This window comes from Stenella coeruleoalba (assembly GCF_951394435.1).
Source record: "Stenella coeruleoalba genome assembly, chromosome: 2".
NCBI lineage: Eukaryota > Metazoa > Chordata > Mammalia > Artiodactyla > Delphinidae > Stenella > Stenella coeruleoalba.
The window spans coordinates 9,174,760-9,202,752 of record NC_137147.1 but is presented as its reverse complement, the minus strand read 5'-3'; the positions used below and the strand labels follow the sequence as shown (position 1 = coordinate 9,202,752).

The 27,993-nt window shown below is 39.7% G+C and overlaps 1 protein-coding gene across 7 annotated transcripts in view; it reads right to left on the bottom strand.

The window, feature by feature from the left end:
• Positions 1 to 944: 944 nt before the first annotated feature.
• The window catches only part of DICER1 (dicer 1, ribonuclease III), a 68,137-nt gene continuing 41,088 nt past the window's right edge, over positions 945 to 27,993 (bottom strand). For all 7 annotated transcript variants that reach the window (XM_079912320.1, XM_079912322.1, XM_079912323.1 and 4 more), the window contains 16 exons: positions 27,494 to 27,626; positions 26,444 to 26,519; positions 25,639 to 25,778; positions 23,212 to 23,391; positions 22,770 to 22,983; positions 22,413 to 22,566; positions 21,245 to 21,427; positions 20,861 to 20,966; positions 20,248 to 20,423; positions 18,502 to 19,282; positions 15,531 to 15,686; positions 11,630 to 12,515; positions 9,401 to 9,669; positions 6,748 to 6,910; positions 6,581 to 6,656; positions 945 to 6,229 (listed from right to left, as the gene is read on the bottom strand). In XM_079912320.1, coding sequence (XP_079768446.1) covers positions 6,064 to 6,229; positions 6,581 to 6,656; positions 6,748 to 6,910; positions 9,401 to 9,669; positions 11,630 to 12,515; positions 15,531 to 15,686; positions 18,502 to 19,282; positions 20,248 to 20,423; positions 20,861 to 20,966; positions 21,245 to 21,427; positions 22,413 to 22,566; positions 22,770 to 22,983; positions 23,212 to 23,391; positions 25,639 to 25,778; positions 26,444 to 26,519; positions 27,494 to 27,626 — 3,859 coding nt within the window. In that variant the 3' untranslated portion in view covers positions 945 to 6,063. The remainder of the gene's footprint in view (positions 6,230 to 6,580; positions 6,657 to 6,747; positions 6,911 to 9,400; positions 9,670 to 11,629; positions 12,516 to 15,530; positions 15,687 to 18,501; positions 19,283 to 20,247; positions 20,424 to 20,860; positions 20,967 to 21,244; positions 21,428 to 22,412; positions 22,567 to 22,769; positions 22,984 to 23,211; positions 23,392 to 25,638; positions 25,779 to 26,443; positions 26,520 to 27,493; positions 27,627 to 27,993) is intronic.

The following is a 27,993-nucleotide window of genomic DNA, read 5'->3' as shown; positions in this document are numbered from 1 at the left end:
TATCCAAAATAAAAATAAAGAGCTGGTGAGGATGTGGAGAGAAACTGGGATCCTTGTGCACTGGTGGCGAGAATGTAAAATGGTGCAACGCTGTGAAAACAGTAGGGAAGCTTCTCAAAACATCAAACAGAGAATTTACCCTGTGATCTACAATTCCATTCCTGGATACATACGCTAAAGAAACGAAAGCAGGGATTCAAACAGGTAAATGTACACCAACGTTCACGGCAGCAGTATTCACAACAGCCAAAAAGTGAAAGCAACCCAACGCCCGTCGGCACATGAACGGATAAACAAAATGTGGTCTAGATAATATACATACAACGAAAGGTTACTCGGCCCTGGAGAGGAAGGAAATTCTGACACACGCTACAACACGGCTGGACCCTAACAAACAAGCCAGACGCCAAGGGACAAACACTGTCTGATTCCACTTACCTGTAAGTAGCTAAAATAGTCAAATTCAGAGACAGAAAGCAGAATGGTGGATACCAGGACTGGGGGACGGAGCAGATGGGAGTTAGCGTTTAACGGGGACAGGGTTTCAGTTTGGGATGAAGAAAAGTTCTGGAACTAGATGGTGGTGATGGTTGCAGAACAATGTGAATGTGCCTGATGCCATTAAACGCTACAATTACAAATGGCTCTGTGGTGAGTTTATGTATAATTTACCACAAAAGGAAAAGGAGAAATAAGAAAGATCTACGAGTTGTTCCCACATTGCCTTGCACACAGGTCGGGAACGCTCCTGGCCGCGCGTCTACCGTGAGGGCACTCCCTGGCCCCTGGTGTCTCTGCGGGGATCACAACTCAGTCCACGCCTAAGCGGGCTGCACCCAGCACCCACCATTCCATCCAATACCTACATTATACACTTACGGATCCACAAAAAGAAACAAGCTCACTTCCATCTGGACTCTTTTCATGCACATCACAACCTGCAAGCTGATGTGCCTGGCCTGGCCTGGCTGTGTTCCCTGTTCCAGCCACAGGAAGGCAGGGCGAGGCGGCGGGAAAGGGCTGTGGCTCCCAGGCTTGGCCTGAACCACGCAGTGAATTCTGGGCAGTAACACCAACGAACGCAAGTACGTAGAACTCAACCAAATTCCTCAGGATTAAAATACGTATACTTTTTTCTCCTTCAGTTTCGAGAAGTTAGAGTGAGGGGAAAGGAAGAGATTAATTTAAACTCTTATAAAGGAAAACCGAATTTTTTTTCTCATTCTAAGAAACTTATACTTACCATCTTGTTCCTACGGCAAAGGCATTCCTTTTAGTGCTTGGTGTACTGAGTTACAGAAAGGTTAGGTCAAAGCTTGAAATAACGGAATTCTTTCTTAACCAATACTATATTGGAAGTGGGTCCTAAAAACCTGGAAGCCGAACATTCTGTCCACTTGACTTCAGAATAACCAAATTCCCTTAAGGAATGTGTCAAATGTGTCACAGATAATCCAGGACCTGGAAAACATCAGTCAATGTGGCAGAATTTCAGGCAAACACACTGGTATTATTTAAATCAGAAAAAGAACAAGGCAATTGTTAGTAGATAATTCCACCAGTAGATGGGAAGCACAACTTGGTAAACAACGTTTTATCGTATTAAAGTATGCGTTTTCAGATGACCATGGAATTAAAACACTTTAAAGACATTTCTGCTACAACTATTTAAACTTGACCTGAATCAAAACAAGAAAAGAAAAAGACAAAAGGACACAACGTGAACTGACCATAACTTTATTGGAGATTTACTTGGCTACAATTATTACAAAAAAAAAACGACTAAAGGTAATTGTGACCCATAAGGTGCAGACTGCGAACTTCTGCAGCATGATTACTGTACGAATGAATGACATCATGTTCCTTAAAAACAGCTGCAGCATGTGATGGTAAATACTGTTTTGTCAATCAAATTATGTATGTGTTAGTTTTACTTGATTTTAGTCATTTTCCTTCACTCTATTTACAGCAGAAAAGTCAGAAATTTCACTTCCTGTTCACCTTTGCGTTTTTGCTATGTAACCTGCTGCTGCAGTGAATTCTGAGTGCATCTATAAAATTTAAATTGTGGGTGATGTCCAAATAAAAATGGACTAGAGAAAAAAAACAATTAACGATTAAAATATATTTACAAGTTAGCTTCAAAAGATCGTTTTCACTGCTAGTGGAAAATACAATAGTCTCAATGCAAATTCCCTAGATATTGCTACTGGCGAATCCAACAACTTTTAAAATCATTTCAATATTCTTGGTCTTAAACATATCTTAAAAACTTCTCATGTATAATATAAAATAAAGAAATTTATTTGGAAATAATTAAGTTCCTGAAAAGTAATCAGTGGTTGAAAAAATATACCTATTTAAATGTAATTAAAATAACCATATAGGTAATAAACAAGACATGAGTTTCAATTCCGCAGCTAACACAAACTGGTTCGGGGCACTAAAAACTTCAGATGCAGTCGAAATGAAGACATCAAGGTCTCCGTTTGGTGGCTTAAATTTTGTGTAAAAGGATCAGACACCCTAACAGAGGAAGACAGAAAGTTTTAAATCAACTGGGCCTTAAGACTGAACTGTGGTAGGTCTGGGTCTCGATTAGTCTCTGCACTCTGCAGTTACACAGGCTGATGTCAGGTAATGACTAAAAGAGCCGACTGCTGGGTGAATAATTGTATTTATGAACTGAACCAACAGAACCAAAGTAGCCTCCAGTCTCTTACTATTCAGGCAGGGCAATTTGAATCTTTCTGAGGGCAAGCTATTATTAAGAGAGGAAAAATATTAGTATTTCAAAAGGTAATTACAGGAGTGTTAGAGGTCATTCTAAATTTAATCACTTCACATAATGTAAAAGAGAAAAGAAAAAAAAAGTAACAAACATCTTTAAAACATAATTAAGAGTTCAGTTAACAAATCTTCGTCATACTTTCACAAACAGTAAAAATGCCACAGACAAAAATGACCTATTTAAGTTGAGCAAGTATATGACACATTGCAGGCATTATAATTATCTTTTTCAAATTCGGTAAATCAAAACAGCAGCGAGGCCAAACCACATTTTTTCCTCTCAGTTAAGCATATTTTCCTTGAAATGAGGTAAAGCATGGTACCAAGTGCAATGCTTATCTGTGCTACATGAACAGAACAGAGGGGAAAAAAGCTATTACAAAACGCAGCATAGTCAGGACTGCTGAAAGTGTATCATAAAAAAAAAAAATCAAAAAACATTTACAATGAAGGTTCATGCCAACTAACCTCCACACAATCATCGTAAGGAATTTCTGCAGTTGCTTTTCAAAACGCGCCTGCCCAGTCCTTCCCGCATGTGCTGGCCGCACAGCCACACCAGGGGGGTTTCCGAATCACACTCAGTCTCACATGGCAATCACAGGAACGAAAGGATGACAGACAAGGTGGTAAAGGGGAGCAACAAGAGTGATTTTCTTTTCCTTAATTAATGGATGGGAAACATTTCAATAAACGAAACTAGGGGAAAGTTTACAGCATTAAAAATCAGCAGCACAAAAGCGTTCATAACCATTCCATACGTCTAACTCATAGTTTTTATTTTTTAACTTAGTAACCAGGGGATCACAGATTGCTTCAAAGCGTGAGTCACAATTAAAATCAGCTATTGTCCTCCAACCAAAAAAATAAAAAAAGCAATAGCTGAAGTTTGCTGTTGATAAAAACATTTTGAATGGTAGCAGGAAATTTGAACCCCTGAGACTGTGTGACCTAATCTCATCCAAGTCTGAACTTTTTAGTATTAACAAAAAATACTCGTCTTAAGGTTACAAAATATATTGAGGCATTTTTCTCCCCACGGGCATTGTAACTGTGAAACAATCTGATTTTGGTGCCAGGAGGCCAGTGAATCCCTTAACACTGGGATTAGTGCATTAGACACAATGCAAGGCCCTAAGCTCCTGGCATCAGGTAGTTTATAAATTATCAAGAGATTTGTGATACAACTTTATCACGAATCACCCTCAAAAGTGAAATTCACATCCAGCCTTACTTGTTAATTGTATACATTTACAGTTACATAATCCAACAATTGCTTGGTTTTAAATTGCCAGGAGATCTTACATGGAGGTTTCTTAAAAAAAAACAAATAGAAATCTAAGGTTCCAAATCAGAATTAAATATTTTAAAAACATGTCCACCCAAACTGATTTGCTCTAAAGCTCATTTAATAATTTAGATCTCAACTGAAGTTTAAGATTGGAGACAACAAATCACACTGGAGAAGCTTAACGTCCCCTTCACTCAGGTCTCCTTAGAAAGCAGAGCTGACAGTTTTCTGTGTGCACACGCACAGAGGTGTTTCTCCGGGGGTAGGTGGTGCAGATAAAGCAAGAAGTACAGTATTCAACTGCAATTTAAAACATAAATGCAGCATTGCATGAGGCATCACGTTCACAATGATGTGCTGGAAATTATTTAGACACCTCTGCTCAGCTTCTTGAATTTCAAGCATAATTAATGGGGCAAATTGCAGCAAAACTCTACTGGTATGTTGGTGGGAGTGCAAGACTGACCCACAGCTTTTAAAAAGGTAAATTAAGAGGTATTATAGTTACAGTGCAAAAAAAAAAAAATTAAAATTTCAAGCATAATACATAAACATAGCACCAAACAGGGGAAAAAATGCATGCAAAAGAACTGAGGTATTTAAATGAAGAGTGCCTACAAGTCTAATTAAAGAAACTTAGGCAAATGCCTAAAAATGCCTTTTTTCTTCCTTTTCCAAAGATGGAAACAATGAGCTAGTCTGTCTAAATTAATGGCCTAAATCGCAGATGTATCAAAACTACGGCAGTTTATCGCAAACGTTAAGCTTCCGTGGCACTGACAGCACGGCTTTGGTAGGTGAAGTGCGCATGCAACACTCTGCAAAGTACAGTGAGAAATGTATGTGAGAAGACTAAGGGTAAGGTGCTCTGTTCTGCTTCTTTAAATAAGTAACCAATCCATTATAAAATCTGCAGCATATTTTAGGTGTGATATGTCTAAAGTTTATTTTGTTAGAGCAACAGCCTACAGGGCAAAATTATTTGCCACAAACAATTTCCATCAGCGGAACTACCTAGCAGGAGGTTTTCAGTAAAATTGGGTATTTAGCCAACGATTATTTTTATGATGGTATTTTAAAGACTCCATAGACTACCTATTCTGGTTTTGAAAATGTCTTCAGTACACATATGACAGAAATTCTCATATAATCCCGTCATAAGTTAGGTTACAACTATACTAGTGAGTTGTAAGTATCACGCTGTCTCAAGGTCTAATGCATAATAACACAACAAAGGGAATGTAAAACAGTTTGTTCCAAAAAGATCAGAAATGAAAGAATATCCATGAGGGTTTTACTCTTAAGGCAAGAACCTCTTTTATGCAAGACAACATGGCATGAGAAAACTAAAATGTGATTTGCCAACATGCCAGCCAATGTTAATTAAAAATCTGTCCCTTACTATTAAGTGCAACAGCGACCAGGAAACATCATCTTACACGCTATAACGTGGAAAGGAAAGACAACACTGGCACACTTCTCTCGCGAACTGCATCGCTCTACTCAGCTTATCAACTACGCGGGACTGGCACTGCCACACACACCGTCGGGTGTCAAGAGCTCTCAACAGAACCCTGGGGGCTATTCCAGGTTTAAGCTCCTTGGCCTCCGAACTCTAAGCAAAGCTGACAGAATTAAACTAAAACGAAACAAAACAAAACAAAAACTCTCAATAATTTCTTTGAACACTTGCTAAATGTCATCAGTAAAGCACTCTTGTGATTTAAACAAAGCAGAAGTGAGGAAAGAAGACAAGATTGTGTTTGCGCAAAAAACTAAAACTACAGTTAGTTCCAAAATTTTTATACATGTGTTAAATGTTTTATTCTGTAACCTATCTTGTTATCAAACAAACTTTAAATTCTGCCTTCAATTTGTTCCACTCACTATCAGTTTTAAATCATCCTTTTCAACTTAAATATTTTCCACCTTAATTCTGCTTTTTTTTGCTTTTTTTTTTTTTTTAATTTTAAAAAGGGGTTTCAGCTGTTGGGAACCTGAGGTTGATTAGCTTTGAGGCTTCGTAGGGCTCTTCTTGCCGCTGCGGATTTGGCAATCCTGTAACTTCGGCCAACACCTTTGAATTTCCCCTTTCCTACTACTTCCACGGTGACTCTGACCTTGCCATCGTAAGTTCTCTCAGCCGGGCTGTAACAAAGCCAAACAGCTTGAATTAGAAGTCAGAAGTATTTATTATTATGGTCAGTCAGCACCAAGTATGTACTCTCAGGCTGAGAGTCCCCGATACAAGCTGACACCACACGAAGGAAACATGCGTTATGACTGCTACATACGACCGACAGACAGGGCTGCAGCTCTTTCTCTCACTCAGCGTTACTTTACAAAACAAAAAGAAGTCAATCGGGCTACAAACAGCAACTGCACAAGGGCATGTCCCAGGGTAAATATTTTTCAAAATCATTCGCATATGGCATCTTCGAGAACTCTTCCCCCTTGTTTTTCAGTCATTTAACTGTTTCCACGCATATTTTTGCTTACCTAAATTTGGCGGTTTCTGGTTCCATTTCAAGCAATTCTCGCACAGGGGAACGGGGCACATTTGCAGAAAATTTTTCTGTAATCAAAATGAAAGAATAATGTGATTAGTACCCTTGAAGTTGTTTTTAATTGTGATTCTGCCTCTCTCGAAGGGGAGCCAACTGTACCTATCAGCGGCCGCATCATAGGATAGTACACCTGCCAAACCATCTCCAGCGACATCCCGCTATCCATGTAAATGGCACCAGCAAGCGACTCGAAAATATCCCCCATGGCCTTTGGAACTTCAATATCCTCTTCCTTCTCTTCATCCTCCTCAGATCTCCTAAGCTATTGTAGGGAGAAAAGTGACTCGTAAGCAAAAAGGCCGCTTTGAAAGGCAGTCTACAGAGATGTGTTTCTTTTCTTGGATATGACTCTTACTACATCTTTAACAAGGGTAACAACATCAAACATTTATGACATGCCAATTACACCGTTAATAGGTTCTTCACAAACGTTACCTTACCTTAAAAAAAAAAAAAGAAAAAGAAAAAAAGCCCTTCCCTAGTTAGTATTCTATAGTTAACAAAGGAAAAAAGATTACTTCCAAATAAAAACAAAAACAATCCTAACACAAACTGGAAATAGGCAATAAATTGATGGAAAAAATTTTCATATTTCACTCATAATCACAGAACTGCACACGGAAACAGGTCTAGCCCCTGGCGGCTTGGCAAGGGGCAGGCAGAAGACTCATCGGTGCAGCGCAAGCAAGGGTGTACGCTGCCTTGGGGAGTGGAAACTGCCACTTCTTTGACAGGGAAATTCTATTTGGAAGATATTTTCCTCCAAGCTCCCCTTTTATTAAACCACTTAATAAATGTTCACTATGACAGGGAACCTGACACACAGTAGGTATTCAGATTAATAGAATAAAAACTCACATACGTATCAAACGCCTTTTAAAAGTTCATAATTCTTTGATGTGGCAATTCCGTCTCTAGGAATTCATCTTAAGGAGGTAACTGGATATTTAAGTATATTTACCGCATCCACGTTTATTACAAACCCTAACAAAAAATACCTTAACCACCCAGTCGCAAAGGATTGTTTAAACACATTACATTATAGCCATATACTCACTAGCGTGCAGCTACTGAAAGTTGTAATCCCAATTATTAATGATCGGGGAAAGTCATCCACAATATATTAAGTGAAAAGAACAGGGTATGGTACACTATGCATGCTATAATTTCATTTTATATCGTACATAACTTTATGTCTATGTACATTAGGAATAAGACATCAGAAAATGTTAATTTCGGTTATTTGTATTTTCTAAAATACACACACATTACTTGTGAAAGAGAAATAAAAAGAAGAGGGGATAGTAATTTCTAAATGGATGGTTTAGCCACACAAAGTTCTATATAATAGATGCTGACTACTGGAAAAAATAAGATACTTACTGTTGTAGATGGGAATTTTTAAACTTATCAAGTTTAATTCTCTCCTTTTACAAACGAGGAAACTGGGGCCCAGAGAGGTGGAGAGACTTTCTCAAGATCAAACAGTAAGTTAGAGAAGCCAGACCATGACATTCCCAATCAGTTTTTGTAACTTTTATACATATGTTTATATAAATGAAGGGAAGGAAAAGAATGAACAAAAACTAACAAAGCCAGTATGTCCAACTGTCATCAAAAGAGAACTTTGGGTTTAGCTAATTCCTCAACTTCTAAGCTTAAATATTTCTACAGAATGAGACTAGAAATAATATTGAATATATCTGAGATGGTTCTAATTCCTGGTCTCACCGCTAGCTGTGCTCCAACTCAGACCATTAATCTTGGAAGAGTGTGCGAGGGTGAAAGGGGAGAGGAAGGGCACTGCCTACTGATTCCCCTTCAGCACATCCTCCACCCCGTTCAACACGCTTGACCCTTCTGCCCCGTGGCTACACCTCAAAACCCAGGCTCTTCATCTCTCTCACGGGAGGCCGAGGAAATGCACTGCTCCCTAACGACGGTTTGTGCCATTAAAAAACAGGAAGGTACAGATTAAAGAAAGAGTAATTAAAATGGCTACCGGAGTTATGAATGAATTCCATGACTTATAAGAAATCTACAGAAAGAAGAACAAAGGAATCAGAATGAGGAGAAGAAATGCAAGTGCTCTCCTGGGTACCCAGGTATGTGGATGGATGTTAGCGAAGGATTAGAGGAGATTGGAAAGATCTCAGCAAAATCCTTTCCTACAAAATTTCAAAATAGTTCACAAACACATTAGAATTAGCTCCATCACCAAAGAACCTTTGGCTGAACTTACAGCAGAAACCTCTCAAATTCCAGTCCCTAAAAATTTAGAAGTTTGGTTTTTAAATGAGATTTTCCCATTTCAAGTAGAAGCAGAACATACATTTGTGATGCTTACCTGAGATATTAGCAAATACTCCTGACCTATTTTAAACAGAAAGAAAGACAGAACCAGCCACGCCGAGCTCTCACTGAGGTTAAAGCTTCTCTGGGGGCAGGGGGAGGGCCGCACCTCTCTGGCATGCCTAAACGCCTGGAGCCCGAATCAAGGACTGGGGGTGGTGAAGCAGCTGAAAGCCCCCTGGCTCCCTCTCCTCGCCAGAACGACCACAGTATGAGTGGTCAAGTTGAAAAGGCCTCCCCCTGAAGACTGAGACCCATTCACTTCTCCCTGGAAAACGCAGAGCGTGCTGGGGACCACAACCCTGGCCTTCGGCTGGCTCTCTAGACAGCTCTGTCGAGAACCCTAGTCGGAAGGCTTATTTTAAACACTGACTTCAACATATCTTAAAATGGCACTAACCTCAGAATCCATCCCTTGCATTTCATTCTTCTCGAGCTGAAACTGCACAAAATCATCGATGACGTGGAAGAGCTCAGGAGAAACTGCTTTAAAGTACTTGTGGTAGTCATACTTCACAGCCAATGATGCAAAGATGGTGTTGTTGACCAGAGCCGAGCGCAGGTCAGTCAGGACCCCTGGGGAGTGCTGCCGTGGGTCTTCATAAAGGTGCTTGGTTATGAGGTAGTCCAAAATTGCATCTCCCAGGAATTCTAAGCGCTGGTAACAATCTGAGGGAAGATCCAAAGTGAAGCCCTGAGCTCCGGCAAAAACGTTTCCACAATTTTCAAATAATAACTCAGATAAAGAACTGATCCCCCAGACACACTGAAAAGACTTTTATTGGGATTCGTTTTCATATATATTCTTCAGTGACAAAATTATTTGACATCATACGGAAGCCTCTGGAAATTAAATTCTAATGACAAATTAAGCATATTTCTTACATAGAAATTGGGGTCATAAAATTTTTAAGTGGCCAAAAGACTAATGCTCATTAAGAAAAAAGCATTTCCCAAGTGACATCATCATCACTCAACCCTTTTCCTTCGGCACTGTGCTGGCCAGGCAGGTGCTGGGGCACCTTTCTAAAGGCTCCATCACACATCGTCACCTAGCAACGAACGCCAGACCCTGCACATAGTCCTGCCCCACACTCTGCTGTCACCCCTGCACACTGTCCACTCACACTCTGGAAAGTGTGGGAGTGATACCATGCCTCGCCACTCCTGGGTTACATTTGCTACACAAGATGACAGTTAGTACAAGACAGTTTTCTTCTCAACTTGAATGAAAAATGTTGAATTTCACACAAACCAAGAGGCTGAGAAACGAGAGTCGTGGAGGCGAGCAAAGACCTTAAGCAAAAATGATCGATGTCAAAATGTGAGAAGTTATCGACACTGATCAACACCTCTATCATCTCGCAGTGATTAAAAAGAAGCTGTTCAGGTGAGATGAACTGGGAGATTGGGACTGACACATATACACTATTGATACTGCTATAAACATAGATAACTAGTGCACACACACTGCATAGCACAGGGAACTCTACTCAATGCACTGTGGCGACCTAAACGGGAAGGAAGTCCAAAAGAGAGGGGAGATACACACATTTGTGTGTGTGTGTGTGTGTGTGTGTATAGCTGATTCATTTTGCTGTACAGTAGAAAGTAATACAGCATCGTAAAGCAATAAAAATTAAAAAAAAAAAAGAAGCCGTTCAACTGTGGAAACTGAGGCGGGAACAGAGATAGTGAGCTGCCCCCGCACAGCCGATGAGCTCAGAAGCAGGGCCCGAGGCAGACTAGAACCCAGGGCTCCTGCCAGTACAGCATGGTAGAAAAGGAGGCCTCGTTTCTTCTCCACAAAGAAAAACAGGTTTTAGTTTCACCAGCCTTTCTAGTCCAGAGTCAGATAATTTTTCACTTTTGGTTTTACATTTTTCTGATCATCTTAACCTACACTGTTTTTCTTATACAAACTTTATACTCGGCTTTGGTTTTCTGAATTCAAGCGCTTATTACTCTGACACAGAGAAAAAATACAGACTTTAGCTGTTTCGAAACCTGAAGCCGATCTTGGTTTTAGGCGCCTATTCTCCCTTCTAAAATCGAATGGATTGGGAGCCTATTAAATAAAGGAGGAAAAAAAACACGGAGCACAGCGCAAAGCAGAAGGTGACAGCAGAGTCAGAGCAATGAAACCTTCCTGTGAAAGAGTTTCTTTTAATCGGTTCATCTTTAGATTTTAAAAGACCTTAAAGGGAGGGGACTTTTTGTTCAGGAAGAACAATAAAAAGATATGGAAAGACATCCAGAATATACGAATAAATTATTCAAGAACCAAAAGCAGCAGTGACCGGGCATCAGAAGGACAAGGGGGGGGGAGCATAAAATGGCAAAAACACACCGAAATACTAAGGCCCGAACCTGTCTAATTATGCTGCATATCAATGACAGAGACACGAGGAGCTAAGATAGCTCTGCTCCCAGCTGTCAAAGGTAAGGAACAGTACATGCTCCCAAAAAGAAAGGCTTCTTTCACTTTCTTGTGCCTCCTCCCCCCACCGTGCACACTGAACTCTAATGTACATGCATAGATTATTCTTTTTACATTATTCTACAGAACAACTCCATTAACACAAGGTCTCATTTTCAGAGCAGTGAGCTCTGGTCTGGGGCTCCTTACCAGTGATAGTGTTGTAGTGGTAGGAGGCGTGTGTAAACGCCTGTAGTAGGTAAGCCTTATTCTTGAATCTGTAGTTGATTTTCTTTTCGAAATTTTCAAACCCCGAGATAAGGTGACTCAGTGTCCTATCTGCATCTGGGTGATCAAACATGCACCTCGGTGGGATCTCCAAACACCCATACTCCACGTCTTTCAACACGGAGGAGCGGGGGCCAGCTCCAGAGGCGGCAGCGCGGCTCCCTGAAAGGTTCTTTTGTTGGCTGGTGAAATTCTCCCTGGTCGGGCACATGGCCTTTTCCCGATCAGTCCTCTTAATTACCGGGAGCACCTTCAGCCCCAGCGAACAGAGGAAAAGCTGAGCAGCCCTCTCGCCACAGCTGGTTAAATAGCAGCCCAGCAGGGCTTCCACACAGTCGGCTATGCTTTTGTCAGCAATGCACTGCTCGGTGTGCAGGTCGTAAGAAATGGACTGTTTCCCTGTGTCAACACCACAGTTTTCTTCTGATGGATTCCAGAACCCCACCACAAAGTCATCCTCTTCAACAGCTTTGCTAGGATCCAGATAGCACATTGCATCCCAAGAGCTATAGTCAAAATCCTCAAAATCTGATGAAAATGGTATACTACCTAAGGAGGATTTTTTGGGCATTTTCCATTCATAGGCGGAATCAGTGGCTGAAAAAGCAGAAAGCGAGATTTTCTTGACAAAAGCTCCGGATCCCATCAGCATGCTATCTATGAACTTGATGTGCTCCTGGTCGTACTCCAGGAAGTCCTCCTCGTCGTCGGCGTCCTCCTTCGGAGCCCCCCACGTCAGGCCCCCCCCCTCCTCCTCCTCTTCGAAGTCATCGTCCAGCTTGCCATTAGCCAACATGCAGTCTTTTGTCTGCAAGAGGGAGAATGGGGAAGGAGGGGAGACATAGCTGCTGTTTTTAAAAGGGCTTGAGACTCAATAAAAGCAAGGGTTATGGATAATTTCAAATGACAACCACAAATACTAAAAGGCAACTTTCAAATCATGGCCATTTGTTTTCAATTAACATAAAATAAGTTATTTAATCATATAAACAAAGTAAAACACGTTCTTTGAATGTTCATTTTCTGAGTTATAAAATGACCTTTATCCAGTATGAAGCTTTAAGTCAAGGATTTTATACATGGATATAAAGTTTAAAATTAAGCTCCACAAGGCAAAACTTCAGCTAAGAATTCTAACTGTAGCAGGAGACACAAGGAAAGCTCTCACATGCTGATCACAGAGAGCTTCAAGTTGGCTGACAAAGTTTTAAAATGTTTTTTAAAAGATTTTCAAATTAATAAAATTAAATTCCAGATGTAGGAAAAGCATTATCTTTGCAATTAAATAAGAGAATAATATGTAAACAGATAAAATTATTTTCTTTACAACATTAAAAATGTACAGTGGGGTTTCAGAATAAAGTTTTGGTCCCTATTTCCACTTCAAAGCTCATTCGCTACAATGTAAAACTAAACTACTTTGCTTGGAAACTAAAAGTGATCACTGTGAACTAAGCTATGAATTTGAGAAATTATGCTTTTCCCTTTCGGTGAGCTAGAGTAATCAGGGTAACAGATTATAGCATAACTGACAAAAATAGAAGACAATTTAGACTAACATGAAACACAACAATCCAATTTCTGTCAGAAGATCTTTGCTAATTCCAATTTCTTTGGCAAAAGCTTATTTGTGAATGACAACCTTAATAATGGGCCAGGATTCAGTAATGATGTAACTTTTTTGCAATGCTAGAAAGATACCAAATTTCTGTTGTTCAATAAAAAAATAAATAAATAAACAAGACTACTTGGGGGGGAAAGGCGGGAGGGAGTGCTTCAATGAGGGTGTGCTTCAATTTCAATAGTGACAACTTTGCAGAGTATTCTGATAAAAAGGTTTTCAAACTTTGTCAACCATTTTTTTAAATGCTGCAAATATTCTCATTTTAAGCCAGACTCAAAAGAGATACAAACAGTGCATTTGTTTGAAAAGAAATAAGTGCAATGAGCCAAGCCATCCATATACCTACAACTATCTGTCTGTATATTTTAATTAAAAAGTTTACAAATTTTTTTCAAGAATAAGGAAGAAAACCAAAAAAAAAAAAAAAACCTGAAACGGTGGACACCTCTAGGGACTATTACCTAATAAAAATTACACTTTCCCAAGGTAACGTGAGATGTTTTTGACTAGCTGGTCCTTAGGAAACAAAGGCCAAATTGCAACTAAAAAAAAAAATAAAGACTAAATAATATTTTTAATTTTAAAAAATCCTTATATATCTTTAGTAAGATGCTATCATAACCAGACACTGGCAAAACTCACAACAAGGGCTGGGTTTTATCAACAAATAAGCTGTGTAATCTTGGGCAAAGTTCATTAATGCCTTTGGGTTTTGGGGTTTTTTTATCTGCAAAATAGTGGGAGTCTGCCTCACTAAATGGTTTCCAAGAGCATTTCAAGCTCTCAAAGAAAACCCCCAAAAAAACCCAAAAAAAACAAACACAAACAAACAAACAAAAAGCAAAACCACCAGCATGAAACTCCTTTTACAGTTCAGGTTCACTTTCCTCAAGCGTTATTCCCACCTTCGGCGTCTGTGTGCAAAGCTTTCACTTAAACCTATCTGCTGAGGAGCGAGGCAGGTAGAACAGGAATGGATCCAGCATATGCTTTCCAATATCATATAATGGTCCATTTCAAGAAGCAGAAATTATTAAATGAAAATATAAACAGTATTTAATGTATTCTAAGAACCAAAGTGCCAGGTCATTTGAAATGTTAAGGAAAATAACTTCATGTTGTATCTTAAAATAAAAAAATTTTTTTTAATTAAAAGGACATGCTAACATCACCTCTATGCTAATTTTTTTTTTTTTTTAATTTAAAGAACCAATGATACTATGAAACAGGATTTATAAGGCAGGATATGTGTTACTGGAATGTTTTCCAAAGAAATGCAATATTTCCTCTAAAGTTCTCAAAATCTTACACATGTTCCTCTAAGGTTCTATTTCTAAATTAATAACATATATAATTTTTCTAACCCAACTTGCATTAAAATATTCTCTTAATGCTTTTCCAGATAAGTTCAATTTCTGTAGTAAGTCGAATAGTGCACGAGTTAAAAATATACTCAATGTAATAAGTAAAAATCAAAACAGAGTCACAGAGCATGCTACCTGGAAATGAAGTAACAACGAGCCAGTTTATCATTAGTGCAAAATAAATGCCTGAAAAATGAAACTGCCTGCGAGATGGCCTCCCAGCCAACCACACTGGACAGACTGCTTCCACAGCTCTCCGGCTCGCAAGGCCCTCCGAGGTGCCCTCTGGTGGCCTTCGAGACAGGACAAAATGAAGCAGCTGCAGCTAACGTTTGGAGACTTAAAGTCATTGGCAAGATTTTAAACTATTTCCAGAAAACTACCTTTATGTATTTTTTTTTTAAGGTCACAAGAGGAGAAATAGTCCTGAAAAAGCCCTGAGCTGCAAAAGCAAGATTTTACTGAAATTACTGCACATACAGATTGGAGATCATAGGTCACTGAAAAGTCATTTCACTGAACAGAGCTAAGGATCTACAATAAATCGTAATATGTAATATTAAAGTGAAATGTTACAGAGCTTTGCTTTTTTTTTTTTGAGTCACAGCATCAGATACTCTTTTGCCTTTGGAAAAGGAAGATCACAGAAATTGTTCTCCATCAAAATTACAACACTGTTCTAAATTCATGAAAAGACATCTGTTTAAAGGAATTAATTCAATATATTGAATTTCTACTCTACTATAAACACACCAGGGAAAAGAAACAAAAAATTAATAGAACAAGACTCTGCCCCTCACCAAAAAATAAATCCATCCAGTTACCAAAAACTTACTATTTCATCTTTTTCCCATTTCTCTGTGTTACTTTTGTCTTGATTTACTACATAACCAGGAGGAAGCCAATTCACAGGGGGATCAAATATTGACACCACCATGCGGCTGGGCAGCCCCTTCTTTTTTCCAAGCCGATACAGATTACAGTTGCTGACCTTTAGCAGAAAAAATTTATAAGATACTTATCCATAAACAGTCATTGCTGAAATTCATATAAGGCATTAACATAATTTTTTAGCTAAACATTCTTCATATTCCACAACTGGTTATCAATTATTCAGACTGTATAGTTTCTCTACCTCTTCATGATAGGAAATATTAAATTCTCATGTAATCTGATGATATAAAATTCAAACTGTTAATTGGGACTATCAAAATAGAAAAGAATGCAATTCCACATAAGTCCAAGATGTCACAATATTCTCAATGAAATAAAAGGAGGAAATACCATAAACTCTAGCTATAAAGTGAAAATTGGCACTGAACTGAGCTAAAATAATTTTATGTTCCTAGAACCTAAGCTATAAATATGATTTCGACTGCAATGCTTTCTCAAATATTATTCCTTAGTTTTGGATGGCATTTCAAGATATTTTGTTCAACCATTTTAAAATAGAGCAAAAGGCAATAAAGAAAAGCTCCATGTTTACTGTCATCAATAAAACAGCTTTACTGTCTACCCTCTAGTCTGTTTCTCCTAAGGCCTCCATCTCCTCCTTAATTTACTCAAAGCCATGTTTCTATCTCGTTTTTACTTGGAAACCAAGGTTTAGAACGCTCAATCTCATTTTCATTTTCTAAAAACTGGGTTCCTTTTCATTTAAGTACTTCATGAGCCCTTTTTCCACGTAACTCAATACCCCTGAACAAGCACCCACGTCGGAGAGGTGCTGGCGGGCAGCGAGGCAGAGGAGCGGTCCCTGGAGCCCGCAGGCTGGGCCGGGAGCCCCCCATGACGCTCACCCTGGGCCGAAGCCCTTTCCCACGCCGCCTGCATGGCTTAAGTACACACTGGCTTCCCTTTCCACACCATGGGAACACAGCATCACAGATGCCAACAAGAGGATAAAGTACGACAGGGGCGTGAAAGGGACAGAAATCACATTCAAAGTCAGCAGAAATGGTCTGCCGGGTGGAAAAGGAAGAAGAGCTCAGTAAGGGCCCACGTGAGGCACAAGGTGGGGCAGGCAGAGCTCAGCCCGCAGAAACGGGGCGAGCAGCGGGGAAGGAACGACAGCAGGTGTGTGCGCGGGTCCCGCGAAGGACAGCCAGGGGCGGCAGCCCGGCCGGGACCCTTGGGGGCGGGGGGCACCCTGAAAGGGCCTTCACCACCATGCTGCGGGAGCGACAGTGATTTCTGCAGCATGTAAGGAGTCAGAGCTTTCTGAGCAGACGATGGATGAACTTTCAAAAAGGAAAATAATTTCCTTCTTACCTAAGAGTGTGCTGTTACTTTGTGCTCACTCTCAGCCTCTGATACTTTCTTCCTGCAACCGCCCCTGGGAAATCTCATTTGTTCTCAATTGTCACTCTTACGAAGACTGTTTCCCCAGACTGCACCTAAGTCCTAAATTCTTAATTACCTGAACATTCCACTTCCTAGTCCATGAGGTCTAAAAACTCTAGCCCCAACTCTTACTCCTGTACTTCCGTCTTCCTCAGCAGCAGCCCCGTCAGCAGCCCCAGCCGCTATGGTCGTTAGTTCTGCGTCACCCTCTCTACCGGGAGGCAGCAGAGAAGAGTGGGCGAGGCTATGGGCTCTGGCCTCAGTCACGCTCCCGACCATCCCAGACTAGCTGGATGACCTGCACGAGCCAATGAAACTCCCTAGGCAAGAGTTTCCTCAACTGCAAAATGGGGACATGTCATCTACCGCTGAGGGGCACGCTGAGAAGACTGGAAAGAGCAGGTGTGTAAACACTCAGTGCAGTGCCTAGTGTTACAGACGACTTCAGAGGGAGGTCAGCGTAGTGGTCAAGAGCGAGGTCTCTAAAGCCAGACTGTCTAGGCCGTGCCACGTACTTGCCATGTTAACTTGAACAAGGTAATCTCTCCTGCCTCAGTATCCTCAGCTATAAAATGGGGATGATTAAAGTATACACAATTACAAAAAAATAAAATAAATAGAAGTATACAGAATTAAATCAGGTAATTAATATATGTAAGGTGACGAGGGTAGTGTCTGGCTAGAGTAAGTACTCGTAGGTGTCGGCTAAGAATCTCATCGCCTCTGAAATCTCACTGCCCTCAGTGCTTTCCTTGCTGCCAGACTCTACATCTGTCTCATTTTCCACTTAAGCTTAGACTTCTTCAAAGGCCCAAATGATCACGCAGCGCGGTTAGGTTTTGCTTTTCAACTCATGCCGCATTCTGCTTCCAGCCTGACCATTTAAAACTACCGCTTTATTAATATTAATAGTCCCTTACACAAGAAGTACCCTCAACACGCACCTCATTCAAAACAGTGCCAACTCTTCAGCCTGGCACCGAAGACCCTCCATAATACAGCTTCAGCCCACCCGCCTTTTCAAGTCTTTTCTCGGATCTTTCCCCACTTTCTCCACAGTTTATTCACCGAGTCCTGACACGCTCTGCCATATGTTCCCTGTTTACACACTACAAACGCACCTCTTCTGTTAACGCCTCCCCTGATCACAAGTGATATTCCTTCCTTCTGAGCGCTTAGCAGTTTTGTGTGTTACTTGTCAAGCCGGTGCATGGCGCCTTGTGACATCTCTTTTATCATCATTTAAATATTTATCTCCGTTACTTTTCTTCCCTCAATCTTAATTCCACGCTAAATTTAGTGTCACTCCCACGGGGGTACAGAGGAGGCTCCAGCTGCCCTGTCGGGTGTGGCAATCCCTGCGGTAACACTTTCCTCAACCTCTGAAATTTATCCGATGCTTGAGACCACTTTTATGCACACTGAATAACATAACTGCTCAAAATCAAAGGACGCTTTCTTACCTTTTTGCTTCTCATATAGGAAAGGCGGCCCTCGTGAGCATCGGGGTAAGTGCAAAAGAGATACGTGGTGATGGCATGCTTTAGGAAGGAGTCGCCAAGCATTTCGAGCCGCTCCAGGTTAAATCCATCACTAGCATTTGAAAGGGTCAAAGCCTGAAGAATAAGTCCAGGGTTTGGGCCAAGCGTTCTCGAGGAGTACCCGGGAGAAGGGCTCTGCTCAGAAGCCGTCCTGTCCGTGAGCGCCTTACCAGTCTCTGTAGTACCAGGCACGGCGGCCATCGTGGGACTTCCATCTGAGGTAGATTTGTTAGCATTTCCATCAAGGTATTTATTACTCAGTAGAGTACATTCATCGCTGGGCTTGGGCTGGTTCTCATAATTGTATAAATTCTGAATGGGATATGAGGTAGTTGGTTGTACAGGTATTTCCTGCTTGTAGTAATTCAGATGGTTTCCTTGGCAAAAGTCTCTGTTAGCTAAATCGTAACTGCCATTGGCGAGATTTTTATTGTAAGAAAGACCATTAATTGCTGTCAGATCTGTTGAAACTTCAATTTGGAGCTTACCAGGTGACTCGAACAACGTTCTGCAGTTCACAGACATTTGGTCGTGATTTTCTAGACAGGAGGTTCTATTAGCACCTTGACGTGCAGCATTTTCAAGGACGACAACTGTGCTGTGCTTACAGTGATTCTCATTTTCAGCTGAAGAGGAGTTAGCAACTGAGATGAAAGATTTGCTGTCAATAGATTTTTTCCACCCGAAGTCTAAGTTGGGGTATCTGCAAAGACATTTTTATAGCTTTTCATCAGATCCTTCAAAAAGGCTAGGCTTAGAGCAAGAGCAATTTGAGTAAAAATTAAATAAACGAAGATCCCTATAAATATACTCCTACCTTAGAAGATAAATAAGTTTCCAAGGCAGAAACCAACACACCTGGAACTCTGCACAGTGTAAACCATCAAGTGGGACATGGGTCTCTGCACGGCGTAGGGCTTAGCTCATGAAGCCTGGGGCCAGCCTACGGGACCTAGAGCCACCGACTGCGAGGGCTGGGACCCGAGGCCAGCCAGGTAACTAGCTGGGTAACCTGGGACAACTTACTTCATGTGTCTGTACCTCAGCTTCCACACCTGGAAGAGGAACTAACACCTCTTACACCACAGGATCCTAACAATGAAATCATCTGACATGAGCTAGAGCATTTAAGCCAGTGTCTGACGCTGTAGTAAGTACTCAATAAATGTAGGCGTGATCATTGCTATTATAAAGTTCCTCGTTTCCTGAACCATCTTGGTCTTGCCAACTGGCTAATTTCTTTACAATGCAGAGTCCTGACAGGTGAGAAGAAAGTAATGAAGACAGAGACCACACAGAGGCAGTTGCTCTTTCATGTACATTTGATTTTATAAAAAAAGGAAGCGTCTTAAAATGTCAGCAGTGGCAAACAACTGTTTTCATTTTCACTTTAACTGCCATCTCTGAAGGGGGAATGACTGTTTTTGACCTCAGGCTCTCCTCTCCAGCTGTAACTTCCCAAGAATGTTAGACTCATTGACCCAATGTATAGATTTTCACTTATGAGTCAAGCGATGCATTTATTTCACGTATTAGATAGGCATCCACGTTTTCTTTCTAATCTTTTCAAAATTATTCTACATACAATTAAAATGTGAACTTAATTCCGCTCCTCTGCCAGCAGGACCTCACGAGCCGAGCTCTTCCTGGCCCACAGCACAGGCGTACCTAAAATCCGCGGGCAGTGACCTCACTCCCACACCAGCGTCGCCGGCTGTCTGCGCTCTTAGCTCCTCTGCAGTCAAAAGGCAGTGAAGGCGATAAAGTATGCTGGGGAGACAAACCGCTTTTCTCCACAGTGATGCTGGAATTGGATGTATAGCACAGAGTTCTGGAACCAGTATCTTTGAGTAAGCAAAAATGTGGATAAATATAAATTGTGGATAGACAAATAGAAAGCAAACACACAAGAGAAGAAAAAATGAAACTTAAGGCCAATTTCACTAATGAAGAAAGACAAAAATCATAAACACTAGCGAGAAATCTTAAAAATATTCTTTAAAATAACCCTTTAAGGAAAATGGGATTTATCCTAGGATTTACATGGATGATTTCATGATATAATTGCTATCAGTGGATCAAGTATAAAAGCCAAACCTCTCACACTTACCAAAAAGACATTCAAATGGAAGTCAATACATCATATTAATTAAAGCCAAACAAAACCTAAGGGTTGGGCAACTTCCAGAAACCTCACGAATCACTCAATTCACTTGATAAAATAAAATTCAAACTTATCTTTCAAAACATTAAGTTATGCTAGTCACGATTAACTCACTACCTGTTTATTCTGCAGACTTTCCCATTTGGCTTTCCTCTTTTCAGCACTGCTTAGAGGAAGAGCTTTCCCCTTCTGATTCAAATGGCGAGGTGTCAGAAGATTCAGTCTATAAAAATTTCAAAATAATTTTATCCAACAGACAAAAACAAGTACACTCTCACAGTGGTTCTAAAACCTCAGTGTGTCTACAAGTCACCCGAAGAGCTCATTTAAACTGCAGACCGCTGGGCCACACTCTGGGCAACTCTGTGTGCAAAGGACCTCCTGAGTTCAGAGCCCACATACAGGTGGGCTGTGTGGACTGTGAACCTCCACATCTGCCTACTGACCTCTGGAAATAATGCCACAAGTGAAATCACAATGTCATTTCTAGAGCTCCTTTACCTTGAAGATGTGTGGTCCACATCCAGCAGCGGCTGGTTGAGATTGGTCAGGTCAAGGTTATACTTTGTTTTATAATATTCTGCAAAAGTTTCATATTCAGGGGAAGGAAATTTACTCAGGGGGGTAAGATCGGTGTACACATCAGCTACATAAAATCGATGAGGCTGATCAAAATTGCGGTATCTAAAAAGGAAAAACAATCAGTGACTTTCTGGTTTAAATCAACTATTCTCAAAACACAACTGTTTTAATATGCAGTTAATGCAAATTATTTGATTTTAAAGAGTTCAAAAAGGTTAAAAATAAATAACATGAAAGAAACTTCAATTCTAAATAATACATTTCAAGTGGATTTAAGACGAGAAGAACTACATTTATATCAAGTAAAAACTGACTCCCCCCTTTCCCTATTTTACTACCGTCCTTGTTCTAAATATCTATACTTTGATAACACATGAAAGCTAAATGGCGCCTTTAAATATCTCTTAATTTCATCAGTATAAATAGTATAGAAAACTTTCAATATCTAAACAACCAAGTAAATATTTTGTATATTACTAATGCTAAACATGAAAGACACTTGCCACATAAAATGTATTACTGCAGCATTTATGATATTGATAGGTTGGTGTTAGCTAACATTTAAAATATGGCTTTGAAGTACACAAAGAAAAAAGAAAACAAAAACAAAAACCAAAGACCGAATTGCAGCCAGTACTTTACTTCTTTAAAAAGTGCAGTGTTTAATTTTATTGATTAAAAACTCCATCCCCTAAATTTTTACAAAATAAGAAACAAAGCATAGTAATTTACTGTTTTCACTGCACTTAATAACACTATGCCTTTGAACAATTCTAATAAACTATTATTTACACCCGAATTCTTTAAGACTGGGGATTAAAAGGATGGAGGTTTTAAGAAGAAAACCTATCAACATCATTCAGATGATCTGACCTTCACAAAGTCAAATCCCTTCATCAACAGTGTTATGGGTTTTGTTTTTGAAGTAAGTAAACTGGAGAGAACAGGTCCACCATGAAGAGATACCTATATTTTCTACTAGTAACATCAATGCCAAAGTCACAGGTCACTTACATTCCCCATATGAACAAGGGAATCTTCTGAAACGACGTATCACCACCACTTAGCCTTCCACTTAAAATCTTACCTTGGAATGATAACTGCATCTTGGTAATCTTCTAATTTAAAAACAAAGGGAGTTTCTTTTGAATACTTTGTACTGGGAATGCCTATGCGAGCTTCAGACTTCTCGATATCTTCCATGAATTTAAAGTCAATGTCCAAAGTGCTGGAGTCATTAACTTAGGGAAGAAGAAGACCCTTTAGCTTGTTAAAATACAATAATACAGGTAAGATCTTTACTCAAGCTATATATTCATTACATGTGTCTAATTCAGAGTTATCAAAGATATTCCTGTAGTTTATACAATAAGCTCATTGTTAAGCAACAGTTTCATTTTCTAGCTAGTATACAGAAACACTTTAGAGTCTGGGTCCTTCTTACCAACATTAAGAGGTAGAACACAGTATGCTGAGTCAGCGTCTGTGGGTTTAAATTCTAGTGCAGGTTTTTCAAGCCGAAGAATATGTGAGAATATATACTGGTGAAGTCTTGTAATCAACTCAAGCATTTGTAGAGATAACGTGAAACCAGACTTCTTCAACTCAATAGATATGGTAACCTCTCCAGAGCGTGTGTACACAGGAAAGTGCGGAATCTTAACAAAAAGAAAAATAACGCACCCCCAAGGTTAGCAGATGTTTCAGTCCATTACAAACATTTAACTTCAGAAAAGCAATGGTGCTTTGTATCAGGGGAACAGAAGAGATACCTTAATTTTAAAATATTAAACATTCGGAGGTAACAAAAGATAGTTAAAGTAGCTTTTCCTTTTTTAAAAAGGAACAAGACAGTTCAACATCAACAGTTATTATGAAATGTCTACCTGAGGTATGGGTTTGGCTGTCAGTATTCCAAAGCATCTTGTGGTATCCTCAGGGGGATAAAGCTTCCGCCTTCTAAAGTTGAGTTCATCAGGTAAAGGTGTCGTTAGAACCATTCCTATCACATACAGGTAACAAGGCTGATCGGGCTTGGGGTAGCTATCCCTCAAACATTCTGGAATCTGGGATTGGAAAGAAAAATTAAGCATCAAGTTCAAGTGTATTAACCTCTTTTCCAGATGTTGGCAAGATAACAAATTTATTCCTGGCTTTACTAAAAGCTGATGAGAGAAAACTGAGAAAATATCCAAGGCAGGAGACCTCCTAATTTCTTAACCTCACTGGACAGTCGGCACTTCTGGGTCTGCAAAAGTATATAAAACCGTCAAACACTGCAGGGTCTTTCAACACAATACTGTGCATTTGATCTATTTCTTTTGACTAGAGAACAAACTCTTTTCTTTCTTGGGTTTCTTAGTCTTTACTCACTTGTAGAATACCAGAAAATAAAGGTAGCCAAATTTTTAAAATCCCATGTAATCCTGAAACTCAAAGGTAACCTTTATTAACACTGTGATATACTGTATCATCTTCCAGACTTTTTCTGGAATAAATGTATACATTCCAGAATAAATGTATATAAACATACACACATACATATTTTTCACTACAAATGGAATCACAAGAAAAAGACTGTATCATAACCTGATTTTTATCTCCAGTTACTACAATGAGAACATCTTTCAGGGTCAACACCAATCAGTATCATTTTTAATGGCCATCTCATTGAAGGCGTAAACCATGACTTAAACTAAGATTGCTTCTGAACTTTCAATAATCATACAACCTCACCCAATAGTCTTGCAGTTTCTGAGGCTCAATAATATAAATAATTATGCCCACAGTTAAAAGGTACAGAAATGCTGGCTATGGGATAATTATAGTTAATAGAATATCAGATAATACAGAATGCACCTATTAATTAAACAGGATGCAAAGCAGTACTATGCTTCTCAAAACACTTATTGGTGATAACATATGATGTCATATGAAACTAGTCCAGTAATCTCTAGGATAAATGTTAGAGCAGGAAAACTGGATATGAGGAAATAAGCATTTCAGAAAATCGGATAACTTAATTCATGATTTTTGAAAAACTGACATGATTTTGAATCTTGAAAATGCTTAGCTGGGTGCAAACTTTTTAAAAAAGTAAAAACTCAATAAAACTGCAAAAATAAAACAAAAAAATCATACATTTAGGCCAAGATCAAAGTACACAGCAAATTTTTGCTTCTGTTTGGGGTTTTTATAAGGTAAAAATATTGACAAATATTTTTTCAATAAGTATTTCAGCCCAGTATGGTTACAGCTAGAACTATGCCACAGATCCAGCTAGACACAATACATTGAAAAAACTAATTTTAACTCCAGTCTAGCCACATCCTAACTCCCGACAAGTAACTGTGCTTGCACCTGCTGGTGTGCCCCTCATCTGGATGGGCACTTGCCTGTTGTATCATACACACCCTCTACGTTTTAGCTCCAAACATAAGGTAAAGCAAGAACCTTGACACTAAAGTGAATGAAACAAAGAATGTCCCTTTAAATGACATTAACACACTCTGGATAGAATCTGATAGATGAAATTGAGCTATTTGTAATGACGTGGATAGACCTAGAGTCTGTCATACAGAGTGAAGTAAGTCAGAAAGAGAAAGACAAATACCGTATGCTAACACATATATATGGAATTTAAGAAAAAAAAAAATGTCATGAAGAACCTAGGGGTAAGACAGGAATAAAGACACAGACCTACTGGAGAACGGACTTGAGGATATGGGGAGGGGGAAGGGGAAGCTGTGACAAAGCGAGAGAGAGGCATAGACATATATACACTACCAAACGTAAGGTAGACAGCTAGTGGGAAGCAGCCACATAGCACAGGGAGATCAGCTCGGTGCTTTGTGACCGCCTGGAGGGGTGGGATAGGGAGGGTGGGAGGGAGGAAGATGCAAGAGGGAGGAGATATGGGAACATATGTATATGTATAACTGATTCACTTTGTTATAAAGCAGAAACTAACACACCATTATAAAGCAATTATACCCCAATAAAGATGTTAAAAAAATAAATAAATAATGAAAAGCCAATAAGAAAAGAAAAAAGAATCTGATAGATGAGTCCAGGAATCCTTTTGAGAAGAAAAACAAAAGCAATGTCTGAAATGAGAAAGAGTACACAGTGTCCACATGACAGCGAAGGGGCTGATCTGAGAGAAGCTGTGAACGAGGGAGGGAAACGAGCTGAGATCCAGAGTGGGCTAAACTACAAGGGTTTTGGAAGCCAAGCAAAGGAACCTGGACTTGATATAGCAAGAAATAAAGTCAGAAAGGCTAGATTTTTACTCGGTTCTAACCAATACTAACCGCTTTTGGGTAGCACTGTCTTCGTTTTGTGGAGCCTGGTCTTCCTGGAACACTGGTCTCTTCTTCGTCATGTAAATCAAGCTCTTCTTCGTATTTAACAGTCTCTTTCCCAACTGGCATCAAATGGTCATCCAGTTCGCCTAAGAAATGTAAAGAGAGTTAACAAACAATCCTGATTTTGCCTCTCTGACTCATCAGTGAATAATCCAGAGGAGCACTATGTTAGGAAGCAACTGGAAAAGTCATGAAAACTAAAGCATCTGTGCCTTTAATAATACAAAAGTTATCAGATGTGATACTTAAAGTCTATTGACATTTGTATATTCAATATGATCAGGATTATAAATTCTGTTCTAAGATTAAAAAATAAAAACATGAACAGAAAACTAGCACATGTCATCCGTTTACAAATGCCACTGGAAAACGAGTCTTCCCATTAAAAAACAAAAGTTTTAATTTGTACACTAACATAGACTAATTTGAGACCGATACATTAAAACACAAAACACAAATGTTCATGATTCAACAGTTACTAGAAGACCTTTACGTACTTATATACTGAAAAGAGGTCAGGAAACGGGAGCAAATAAATTGTAGCTGTTAAGCTGTGGAAAACAGAGCTCCTCCACCTTACACGGGATCTTCAGTTACACCATACTTACACCTGTCTTCACCGAAGCACACCAAGAGCAACAGGCTCACAGCCCGCATAATCCTTAGGCACCTATGAAGCCCTTGATGTGCTTTTGTTCTACAGTGTTTTTAACTTTATTTTTATTTACACGTGCCTTTCAAACACTCTTACCAATTTTGTGCAGTTTTTCACAGCAAATGAGAGCTACGACTCTTTCAGCCAATCGTATACAGCTCATTGGGGGACCCTGAAAGTAACAAAAAATGTGACCATTATATATGCAAGAAGCTGTATTATCATTAGTGCGTAAAACATATATGAAACCTCTACCCCGAAATCTTTAAAGTTGAAATTTACCAGAACAATGTTCCATTTTGAAAAACATCAGCAAGTTTAAAAAAATCCTAATCTCCATAATTTGAAGAGCCATCTTTAAAAATCCTGCCCAGGGCTTCCCAGGTGGCGCCGTGGTTAAGAATCCGCCTGCCAATGCAGGGGACACGGGTTCGAGCCCTGGGCCGGGAAGATCCCACATGCTGCGGAGCAACTAAGCCCGTGCACCACAACTACTGAGCCTGTGCTTTACAGCCTGTGAGCCACAACTTCCGAGCCCGCATGCCACAACTACTGAAGCCCATGAGCCTAGAGCCCGTGCTCTGCAACAAGAGAAGCCCCCACTCGCGGCAACTAGAGAAAGCCCGTGCGCAGCAACGAAGACCCAACACAGCCAAAAATAAATAAATAAAAAAGCCTCCTGCCCAGTAAAACCTACATAGTTATAACTAAGATTTTACAATTTTGATGAATTTAAATTTTAGTAAGAACTTAATATATCAGTATTGAGACTAAGAATAGCAGTTACACAAAGGCTGATTTTCAAGTCAACAACAAAATAACTAGAGCAACCCAGCTGCATTTAATGAATTCTGTGTCACTGTAAGTATCTAAGCCACAGATCAATGATTCTGCCAGAAATGTTTATAGCAGTAAGATCTTAAAGGAAACTTCAGAGGTTATCTAATCTAATTCTGGGAGTCTACGAATTATATAGTCTATTGAAGATTGGAACATATAGTTGACTACAAAAGAGATTTACAAATTTACTTTTTAAAGTAGATTTAAAGCCAAATTTATCTGCAACTTGCATAGCCTTAGAGAAGTTGAAAACAAATCTATTAATGACATATTTTAAGGCACAATCATTTCTTTTTCTAAACTTACAACAATGGAGGCTCGAAGAGGTGAGTTAATTGGCAGATAAAGAGTTGAATAAAATGTACCATCAGGCAACTCTCGGGTTCTACATTTAGGAGCCAGGTGAGTAAACGGATCACTTGGTAATCTAGCACAGTATCTGTGAAGAAAAAGAAATTCTGATGCTGAGTCTACAACTGAGAAACAGAGGAAAAATTTTTTTGATATTCACATTCTAAAGTTTGATTTTTTTATGCCCCTCTTGCCCTCTACTGGATTGGTATTTATATGTGGAGTCTGAGCTACACTGCTTCAAACTTGCAATAAGATGGAACAGTACATTTATACACATAATGGAACATTCTGCAATGATGTTCTTTCTGTATCTGTGCTGTCTGACAGGGAGGCCACTGAGCACGTGCAATGTGGCAAGGGCAGCGAAGGAACTACATTGAAATTTGAATGTAAATAGCCATACGCGTCTAGCGCTATGACTGGACTGTGCAGAAAGTACTGCTCAGAACCCG